This window comes from Manacus candei, unplaced genomic scaffold (assembly GCF_025592945.1).
Source record: "Manacus candei isolate 608988 ecotype Guabito, Panama unplaced genomic scaffold, ASM2559294v1 h1tg000017l, whole genome shotgun sequence".
In the NCBI taxonomy this organism is placed as follows: domain Eukaryota; kingdom Metazoa; phylum Chordata; class Aves; order Passeriformes; family Pipridae; genus Manacus; species Manacus candei.
In genome coordinates, this window is record NW_026138065.1 from 21,105,001 (window position 1) to 21,116,571 (window position 11,571).

The 11,571-nt window shown below is 37.2% G+C and overlaps 1 protein-coding gene across 5 annotated transcripts in view; it reads left to right on the forward strand.

Annotated features, from left to right (window-relative positions):
- Positions 1-8,060, forward strand: part of PROX1 (prospero homeobox 1) — a 49,799-nt gene extending 41,739 nt beyond the window's left edge. For 4 of the 5 annotated variants that reach the window (XM_051783921.1, XM_051783925.1, XM_051783922.1 and 1 more), the window contains one exon: positions 2,338-8,060. In XM_051783921.1, coding sequence (XP_051639881.1) covers positions 2,338-2,526 — 189 coding nt within the window. In that variant the 3' untranslated portion in view covers positions 2,527-8,060. The remainder of the gene's footprint in view (positions 1-2,337) is intronic. The other variant, XM_051783926.1, reaches the window with a different exon arrangement.
- Positions 8,061-11,571: the final 3,511 nt, after the last annotated feature.

An 11,571-nucleotide genomic window follows, 5' to 3' on the forward strand; every position in this document is an offset into this window, starting at 1 on the left:
CGGAAAAGTTGCCTTTCTTCAAAGCCCCCACAGAGCTTCATTCACTATTATGTTTGTGGGCTGCTCTCTGCAGCCTGTTGTACTGCGTTCAAAGGGGCCCAACCCTGCAGATGTGACTCAGGTACAATAAAGTTAGACCATAAAAGATAACTCCTAGTCCCAAAGAAAAACCTGTGTGTCTCTACAGGGGTGGGAGGCCTGGAAGCTAGTGGTTCAGGGGTTTCACACTGCCTACTCTGTGGAGAAGCAGCATCCCCTACCTGGAGAATTATCAAGTGTACAGGTGAAAACTGAATGGCAAAGGCTCAACTTAAAGCCCAGGTTGTCAATTCTATGTTTAAAGTTGTCATGGATGTAACCATGAGGTAGGAAGATAGGACTTTTTGCATTTAGATTTTATGCTTCTTATGGAGGTACTTGTAATTGCCTCCTTCCCATTTCTAGTAGCTTGGAAGGGAAGAAAGGCATCTAATGTTGGTCCTCTGGATTGGATACCAAAACTAAAAGGTTTTGCCCTCATGAACTAACATCAGTTTCTACTCTGTAAAGTTGGTTATCTACTATGTTTCTTGATTTCTGGTATCATGTAATCAAAACTCCTTCCCCTTGGTTAGCACCCTGGAATACCAAGGGTGATGAACAGCATGTGAGCAACCTTGTTTGAACTGCATGAACAGAAAAAGCATATCCTTTTTGTATAGCAATGCAGGAATGAGAAAAGCATGGTTAAACATAATAGTTATTTTTTTCTCTCTTAATTGTTGCTGTAATAGAACATCTGTAAAAATGTTTCTTTCTATGTGGCCTGTTGAATGAAAAATTTTCACAGAAGGCAACCTGTGTTTGGGAGCAGGGAAAAATGGGGGGGGCTGGATTTCACTCTCAGAGGTAGACAGAGGACTTCTACAGGGCTTCTGGAAGCAGAGTTTGTCAACTGGTGTCAGGGAGAGCTGATCACATGCTCATCTGATGGCAAAATGTGGCTAGCAAACTGCTAGTGTTTCCCCAGTGGTGATAGGTGAGTGAGACTCCAGAGCTCTGTGGTATCAGGTTATTCATACACATTTCCAGACAAGTTTTCTGAGAGTGGCTTCTAAAGGGAGAAGGACAAAAGCCTGAAGTAGAGAGTAAGGAGATGGTCCTGATCTGGCAATGTGACATGAATTCAGTAAATGAGTGAGATCTGCCCAAGTGTCTGTTGGTCACAGGAAGGGTTCAAGTGGCTCCTAGGGCAGGTCGGAGAACTCCTCTTGCCGGAGGGGGCAAAGAATAGGAGTGAGGGAATACTTGCTATTATAAGCATGCTGGCTACTGGCCGGCTATGTATTAGCAGTTGTAGAGCTGTGAAGCCATATTTCCATAATAAAAGAAAAGAATATCTTTATGGAGATTACCTCAACCTTGCAACTGCCCTACGGTTCATTATAGTCATTGCTTTTGAATCATTTAAGGCAAAGGGTAAGAAGGTGGTGCTAGTGCCTGAGACAACTATTTAGAACAAATTACTAAAGTTTGGAGGTAACTGTGGGTTTTAACATTCACCCATTGTTCAGGGGCTTATGAGAGTGGCATGTTCCCGCTAGCTAACTGTTTGACTTACCCATGAAGTTACAGTGACATTTAGAAACCACAAATGAGTCTATAGCATCTCAGCTCAGTAGCCACTTGGAGCACAATACACCCATTGAAGAGGCTAGGGTGCTATTTGTACACTTATGAAAAAAAAGGGGAAACCATAACATCTCTTGAGAAAGCCATCTTATGGGGTTCTCGTGCATAGCAGCCAGAGAAGCAAGCTACTAGCTGAAGGCTTGCTTGCTTGCTTGCTTTTAAACTACAAATAACATTCAGAGAGGTACTCCATTTCTTTGATAGCTTTCAGCACTGGTTGTAACCAAAGTTAAGGACAGAGGTACAAAGGGCTTTCTGTGCATGCATAACTTTCATATTAGTCCTCACATGGAGAGGAGAACATAGCCCTAAATGCACGGGTAAAATATCAAGCAGAGATTTCTTTCCTTAAAGACAATTGTGTTTGTTTCCCCTCCTGCTAATTATATCCTACAAATCCCCCACTCTCCAAACTCAGACAGCAACATTTTGTTACCTACATTCTGTCAGTAGACTTTATAAAGATCTCTAACACATGTTATAAAAGTTATTGCTATAGTACTATATATAACAGCTTTGCATAAGAGAATAGAAGGCTGCCACATTTAGAAAATGCAGGTGCTATGTAAGCCCCTTTCTGAAAGAAAGAACTTAGCTCAGTTTCCTTTGAAGAACCAGAGACTTGAAATTGAAAACTGTATTAATGCCATTGTCTCCTTGTATCAGCAGGTTCCAGAGAGATTCCTGGAAGTGGCTCAGATCACGTTACGGGAGTTTTTCAATGCCATTATCGCAGGCAAAGATGTTGATCCTTCCTGGAAGAAGGCCATATACAAGGTCATCTGTAAGCTGGACAGTGAGGTCCCTGAGATTTTCAAATCCCCAAACTGCCTACAAGAGCTTCTTCATGAGTAGAGAGTTCAGCAGCTATTTATGAATGTATGAAAGTAGCAGTCCCCTTCTGATGCCCAAGTCATGTGTGTCTCTATTTTAATTTCATATATATGTGTATCGCATACATATATATATGTATATGAAATTAGACTGATCCCTCCTGGATATAAGTTTTCGTTTAGTTCCAAGGGGATGGTTATTTTACTTCAGCCTTTGGTTTACTTTTGCCCAAGACCCTTAACATTTGAAGAATCAACGGGGTTAATTTTCAGGGAGAAGAGTTTGGAAGTGTGTAAAAGCCTGTCTTAGCAAGTTAGGGCATTATGTTTAAAAATGCTTTGTCAGATTTATTGCTTGCTGCAAAGTGGCATTTTGTCTTAGTGAGACTAATGTCATGGCACAATACTACAGACAATGAAGTTTATATTATGTTTATACTGCTAAAGGTCTGAACTCTGTGGAGTCACTTCATAAGCTTTGAGCTTTTTTATTTGTATTTATATACTTTTTAATCAATAACTAGATTTTGTTTCATACTTCAAAACAAATACAACATCTATTATAGGTACTCACTCCAAGAAGTGACACCCAAAAATGCAAACGCTATTCTTCATGCTTTCCTTACAGAAATGACAGATACCCTGCACCAGTAATCAACATGCCAGGTTGTTGTTTCTCTAAATTGCAGCAAGGGATGTTTGCACAAATCAAATACCATTCTTGCAGGGTTTGGCCAGTAATTCATGCACAGTATCGTATCAACCACACTAATTTTGGAATATGGTCAGCTTACTAAAGCGGAAGCATTTCACTCTCCATAGAGTAAAAATGAAACCTTCAGCGTCCTATATTGCCATGTCTTGGTCTTACTTTAAGTGGCATTTGTCCCTAAATTTATTCTTTTCTTAGTCCATTCTGCCTCCCAAGATCCACTTTCCAGTATACAAAGTTTTCTGTCCATATTTGACATCTGTTCTGAAAGGCGCTTTTTGAATGATCTTGGATATAGTAAAGAGTCTTCACCTCACAGTGCTGAGGCAAAGGAAGAAAAAAAAAAGGCTTGTTTGTAGCTGTAAAATATAATTACTCTTTTCCTAATCAGAAGAATAAAAATTACATTTTCATAAAAATCTAATCAAGCATATACAAAAATCAGTGTCCTCCTGGCTATGCAGGGTTCAGATAGCCAAATTAGATTTTTAAAACTACAGTAAGTGCAGCTTTAAAAAAAAAAGAAAAAAGTCTATTTGAGCAATGTGCTGCACTTGTCTTCTGAAGCTGGAGCTAGTGTTGACCAAAACCTGAGCTACGGTGTAAAGTCCATGATGGATCTGAGTCTGCCTGAATGCTATACCCCGATGTGACAGAAAGAAAGCTGGCTGCTAGTTCTCGTGCTTTCTTTAGTGGCTCTCCTTTTCTCATGTTTTCAGAAAGATATGTTCTCCAGAAGTTTGGGGGAAGGTTGAATATGCTATGGCACACTGTATTTGTCATTTTCTTTGTCGTCTTTTGTACGGATGCAGTAAGAATTTATTGTTATCATCAACAGTATTTTCCTCTACATAATTAAATCTAAATCTTGAGGAAATTCCTAATTAGCTGTGAATTATATTTAGACCATCTAGGATATTGGTATCTTCTTTATTTTAAAATTACATTTTGACTTTGGAGAGTGAAAGTTTACCCATGTGACTAAAGAGCTGACCTGATCATTGCAATTTCACTTCATTTACAAATACTGCTGATGGACAGAAATGTATGAAAGCAATTATTGTTAGCAGAAAGCCTTAAAAACCTGCTGACTTCAAATTAAACAACACAATCCTACGATTCCCTGTCATTCTTTTCAAGCACTGGCAGTATCTGTGGAGTATAGGCAATGCAGACAATAGCATGGGATGAAGTGCCAACATTTTCACTATGCATTAAAAGCAAAACAAATCTTGATCTTAGACTCTCTGAGAGTACCTAATAGTGTATGTATCCTTACAGTAGACAGGATTTATTTTTCTTTATTTTATTTTCTTACATTTTCTTTCATTTTCTTTTCTTTTCTTTATTTCATTTTTCTTTTCTTTTTTTAATGTGTGTGTGCATGATTTGGTAAACATTACACTTCATAAAAATGTAACTCCAATGAAATCTGAGGGTGAAAATTGTGTTCATGCACTTTTTGATTTATGGGAAGAAGTGGCATAAAATGCTCAAGTTTTAATACAGTAAGTTCATCATTGGCATACCATCAGATACAAAATATAACTGCATTGTCACCTTGGACATAAGAAAGCAAAGCCATACTTTAGTCATACTGTGTGGACATACTACTAGCTACCATCTCAATCTGTGATTTCACAGTTGCTTTTATTATTACTATTATATTATCATATTATTATTAATATTATTATTAATATTATTATTATTATTATTATTATTATTTGGCTGCAATGGGATTCACATAATCTAAATAAGTGAAATTGTGTACTCAACACTTGATGTTGTTGCATTTATTTATTTATTTATGAGTAGCATGATCTCAATAGTAAATGAGGCATAGGAATTAGGAATAGAAATTTCATCTTAAAAACAAAATAAAAACCTCCTTGGTCTGAATAAATGATAATTTGATCATTCCAGTTACATGATTTTTCTGCATTTTATAGCCATATTGCCTTTGTGCCTCCCAATGCACCTAAAATTACAAATACATGTATTCGTACTAAATTCTAAGTAGAATCCAGTTTCTTTTAAATGATCTCAATATTATTTCACTAAAAATGGCTAAAAGGCAGGAGGCTACTTCTATTGTAATGAAAAGTTTACATAGGAAAAGAATTTTGAAATCCATGTAGAAACCCCATCTTACCATTCATTTACTGCTAATTCAGATTTATTTCTGCATATAAACTTGAGGTTATAGTCTGTGCCTAGACCTTAAATGCACCAGCGGAAGGATAAAAAAATCCTTCAAAATACCAGTTTTTCCCCCACAAGTACAATTGTTCTTGTGCCTTCTGTGGCTTACAATTTTCATCTTTTAAACTTTATTTTTCAATTACTACAGCTGCAATAAACACTGACTTTTTTTTTTCCAGCTGTTTGACATAATGTTGATAGCTATGCATATTTTGTGTCTTTTTAAAAATTTAAAAAAAAAAAAAACAAAGCAGGAGAATACGTTTTTGAAGAAGAGAATTTTTAGAACAGTTTGATAATGCAAATTATTTTTTCTCAATTGTTTGAGCAGCATTCAAGTTTTGAAAATTCTTGTAGAAGCCAATTTTTTGTAACTGTGGTGCAAATCTTGTGTTTTCTTAGCCTGATGAAAAGTAGTATAGAAGCAATATTTCATACGTGACATATGTGCGTATACATATACATATGTAGTCACACACACAGGACAACAGGTGTGGTCATATGTATGTATATTTACACAGAAACACACACACACACACAAAATATGCGTATGAAGTGAAAAGCTTACCTTTTTCCTATCTAGATTAAGAACCTATTTTAGACATTTGTTATGTTTTGTGAAAAGAATGTTCTATTTGAAACTACAAAACATTTAATTCTTACTGTATCTCTGGTTGTTTAATGGGAACGTTTCACATTTAATGGTAAACACGTGGAAGATGTTAGAATGTAGTAATTATTTAAGAAGGTGTTCACCCATGTATTCCTGAGGTTTGCTTTGTGCCTCTGAGTATTATTTAATTAAAGTGTTTTAAGTTTGAAGAATCTTTGTTACTGTACCAGGTATGTGGGTGAACATTGAAAATCGAGGGGAACTTTTATAAAGCAATGTAAATATTCAACCTTATGGCTGTTCTTGCATAAAGACATAAGATTTTAATAACTACATTCTGAAAACATCTGTTGAATTTATAAGAAACACTACAGTAACTGTGTAGATAGTTGAAAGCATTCTTGAAAATCCAGCTCTCTACTTTTAAAAGTTAAGTCTCTTTCATCAGATGTCAAGGGAATGGGTAATACAGTTTCTGTAAAATTGCAGAATTTTTTTCTATGTATATGAAGTCAGTTAATAGAAAAATGTTTTTTTTCCACAGGTTAATATTAATTAAGAAATAAAGGTGAAGATTTTGTGGCTTTAAAGATAGGATTTTCACCAGCAGCATTGAAAGATTATACATATATATATATACAGAAAGATATATATATATACATTAAAAATGGAAAGTGGTTTACAAAACCCCCAAAATGAGCACTGTACATGAGAAGTGAAAGCAAAAACTATATTTGCCATGTGTATTATATAGCAATCATTGGTGTTAATAGTGCAAATGTTTCCTTCTGGTACCAACTATGTGTTTGAAAATTCCAATACGCATTGTTTTCAAAAAGCTCCCCTTAAGGAATGTAACTGGTTTATATGAGTAAGCAGTTACTGTATTGCACTTAAATGTTCTGTTGAAGGAAATGCAATTTTGTTTTCTGTAGAACTGTTGGTTGTAAACCATCTATAAACTGAAGTTAAAAATGCTCATATTTAGAGCTGGGATGAAAACTGGTATTTAACCTTTGTATCTTCTTAGGAATATCCTTTTTAGTGTATGAAAGGTGGTGGCACTATGACTTTATTTAGTCTTTTCATCTGAGCCACAGTCACCTCTCTCCCAAAGCAGCCACCTTCCAAATGCACAAATACTGGGATATGTAGAAACAAATCTAGAAGAAACAGTGAGCTTACATTTTTCTCCAAAATCCATACTTTCTGCATTAATTGTACCACTAGTGAGATAGTAGACAAACACAATAACCATCTCATTACCATATATCGTGGAAGAGTCAGAAACTAAAAAAAGAAAGAAAAAAAAGCCTCTTAAGGTTGGTTTTAATGCTGCCCAGAAGAGTCAAAGGTTAAGGTTTAAACTGATATTGTCCCAGCCATTACTCATATGTATATAGTTACAAAAGTGACAAAACACTGCCTTTATATTATTTAGCAATATGTTGTAAATAGCATTATTAAGCTCTTTTTTTTTGTAATAAAGACCCTTTAATTTGAAGATAGTACAATAACTGAACTGATAAAGTCAATTTTTGATTTTTTTTTATTTTATTTTTTAGCTAGAGGCAATTTCAACTGTGGATTTTTTTGTTGTCGTCTATTGTTCTGAAGACTTTGCATAATTTATTGGTTTAATTTATCCTAATTTATTTGATGAAGGTGTACAATTTTGTATTACCAAGGATGTACTGTAATATTAATTGATGACAAGATAAAACAATAAGACTCCCCTGTCCGTTTGGAAAAAAAAAGGTGCAGTAGACAATTGATTGAAAAAAGTTACAATTCTAGCTTGGCAGCTACTAAATTTAAGATAAACACAGGAAAAATGTTTGGGGGGGGTGGATTTTATTTTGTGTGTTTAAAGCTTTTGTATACTCTCCAGACTTTTACCTTTTTGCTTTGTACCACTTAAAGGATACAGTAGTTCAATTGCCTTGTGTGCCTTCCATCTTCTCTAAACTGAATGTATGTGCAGTATATATGCAAGCTTGTGCAAAATAAAATATAAATTACAAGCTCATTGCCATTGTTTATATTTATTTCCAAAAGTTTATATTGCCCCACACCAAGAGGTGAACCCCCGGACCACTCTGCTGTGGCCAGGTTATGCCTAACACTGTAGTCCTCTGAAGGTTTTCTTTTCCCCTTAGTTCAAATTATTTATTAATGAAACTACCAGCCCTCTTGCAAAATGGATATAATGATTTATCGCATCGGTGTCCTACCTCCAGCACAGCGCCGGTTAAGATAATGAATGTTATTTTGCAATAGTCTATCTGACAAGGAATAACTCCCTGTAAGAGACCTGTTATGTCTGAGGTATAGACAGACCTTTAAATAAAACGTAGCCAATGTGAGCTAGAAAGTACTTTTATTTATACTGTTTAATCATTTCCTGGATATGCCTGCCGTGCTGGTGTCCTGCAACAGGAGGTCCCTCAAGTTGGGTGAATGTAAGGATAGTGCTTGTTGAGATGTTGTTCACATTTGTTACTGTTACCATCTTGGCATTGTTAAGGGTAGTGACCAGATACCATTCTCTGTTGTTTCTCTTATAATCCGTCACTCATGGATCACTTCCATTTCAAGCTGTATCATCAGTAGGATTATATATAACTAGTCTGTTCTTACACAGTTCCTCAAGATGTATTTGTTCATGGTTTTTCTCTATTCCTTCACTGTGTCTGCTGTTTCATATGTATCTTAAAATTTTGAAGTTGAGTGAACTTCTGATTTACATCACTGTTTGTGTTTCAGATACGAAAGGTCTCTTTTTGGCTTAGAATTAGTGCAGATGGCAGTAAGATGGTAGCTTATTTGGATCACAAAATCATGCAAGACTTCTCTGATTTTGAAGGAGAAGCATGTTAAAAATATGTTTTGATCTGAGGTCATTTATTTTCAGAATCTTCTGTGATTCAGCCTCAGGACACTGTGGAGCTGAGCTGGAGCCTGAATCCAGCTTTAGCTACATTGTAACAACTAAATAAATACTTCATATCTGCAAGAGCAATTTAAACTCCATGTCTTTTCATACAACTGGAGTTGCATTTGCTGGGCCACATCAACAACAGGTGTAAAGGGGGTCAGTGGAAGGTTATGAAGTTACATCTACGTAACTAATAGTCATTTAGGTGCGAGATCTTCTCTGGTTTTACTGCAAAAAAATTGCCTCTCCTTGTTGACGTTTGTCCACATTATCAAACTAACATACTAGAAGCATATCCAGGTCAAAGTACCTGATATTCAAGTAAATTTCTAAGGGGCTGGCTGCCTCACAGCACTTACTAACTGTCTGTGGATACATGCTAAAACCATGGCATGGTGGGCAGGGCAGACTACAGTGTCTGAAATGATGAGTGTGTCAAGGTTTCTGGTTCATCCACTCCAGAAAGCCTCCAGCTTTGAGGAGGTCCTCTTCCAATCATGGTTCGGAGCAAGCACAGGCATCCCAGGAGGGAGCTGCTTGGAAACCATGAAAATGTTTTCCTTGTCGGGGGAAGGCAAAGAGAGGGTGAGGAGACTACAACCCAGCAGCTGGCTAAGCAAGCCCTAGCAAAGGCTTACAAAGGCAGCTGCAGACTACATGGGAGGGCTCATTCTTGTGTCAGTTATCAAGAATTAACTAGATGAGGGAGAGGGCGATCATCCTCAGGTACCCAGTTAATGGACCAAAGGATACGAGCTGCATGGGTAATTGCTAGCTCTCTCTGTCCCCTTATCAGTTTTTCTCTCAAATATACTAGTTCTGTGAAATACAAGACACTATTTCCCATTTTACCCTGCAGTGGAAAGCACACAAATCTCTAAATAAGAAATTCTAGCTATTGGCATCTCAGAATGCTGCAGGAGTTCAGAGCTAGACTGGAACTTGGCAAGTAGTCCCTGTCATTGCAGAGGGCCAAATCAACTTTCCCAGGCTTCAAGCACCCTCAAATGATCCAAATTTTGCAGATCTGGCCATCTGTGCTTGGAAATCCTCAGTTCCCCTAATACCTGGAATTTTTACAATAAGGAAGATACTATGTTCTAGCTTTAAAATCATAAGGAAGACATGAATCATTCCTACGCAAGGCAAATAGAGCAATTTTATGTCAATGAGACCATCACTAGGAACTGGGGTCTTTTCACATCATGTTACTGAGAAACCAAATGTGGAAGACTGCATTTTGTCATTTGAGAGCCTGAAAGAGTTAATTGCTCTCATTTTCTTGGTCTGTACCCTTATTTATGCCCAGTCTAAGTTGTGCCAACACAATTTCTATGGAGATGATCCCTTCTGATCCAGTCTTTCCTCTTTGTTAGGAGGGAAAGGGAGAGTTGCAGCATATGACTGACTGCAGTTAGGAAATAATGGCAAATAAGTCAGTCACTCTGTGCAGTGGGTTACAGTGTTTCCCCAAACAAACTAATCTTACTGACTTTTAAAATATAGCATGGCATTTATTTTAGGAACACAATACGCAAAACTAAATCTTTGCTAAAGCTTATGGTTGAATGGGGCTGGAGGGCTCCCATGATAGACTGAAAGGGCTGTGGGGTAGGAGGGTTGTTTCCCTGTGTGATCCAAGTGTTTGACCCTCTGGGCTCATTGCAAGGCCTGTCTGTTCTCCCAGCTTTTCAGCGGGCAGGGGCATTTGGAGAAACTGCCTGTTAAAGCCTGATAGATTGGTGAGTGCAGAAAATCCATCAAATGCCTCGATGCCCATTTTTGTGTACAGTTTATTAGCACTACTAACATACCTGTGCCTCAAAGAGATGAAAGAGATATCTTTTATTTAAATATTACAGGTTTTTTTAGACACTCGAATGCTTGTTGGCTTAGATTAGCCTGACTCTTTCCAGAGCTGCAGAGCAGAGTGAGACACTGACTCTGCTTCAGAGAAAGGACCCCCCCACCTCTCTCTGCCCAGAGTCTGCGAGGCTGTGATTGCATTTTCATGAATAAATCCTAGGCAAGTGAATAGTGGTACTTTCCCATTTATTTGGGAATCAGTGTGAAAAAACAAACAAACAAACAAACAAACAAGCTATTTGCTTCACAACAAAACACATGAAAATGAACTGCTGTTCGCACTCAAAGGCAGTTAATTGCATGCAGGGTTTAATTTTATTCTTTAAAATTATACTTAAGGTTGAGTCTCTATCTAGGCAAAGGAAAGGAAAAAAAAAAAAAGAGAAAGATGGCACAGATAGTTAAAGAAATACTACTGGCTCCAATGTAAATATGTTTGCAGTTTTGCAAGAGACCTGCCAGTCAAGCAGCTGTGGGAGGTAACAGGGGAGAACGCAGGAGAGGAAAAAGTCTTGTGGCAACAGTGGCCAGTTTCATTATGGCTACTGCCAGACTGTGAAACAACTCTGGGGGCTTGAAATCCTATTGCCTATTAAAACTGGGCATGACAGCTCTTTTTTATGCTTCACCAACCAGAGATGGAACTGTGTCCTAGGGGAAATAAGGAAAAATATTTATTACAAGTGTTTAACACCTTTTAGTACAAAACAACCCTAATATGCAGCACTCAAGGATA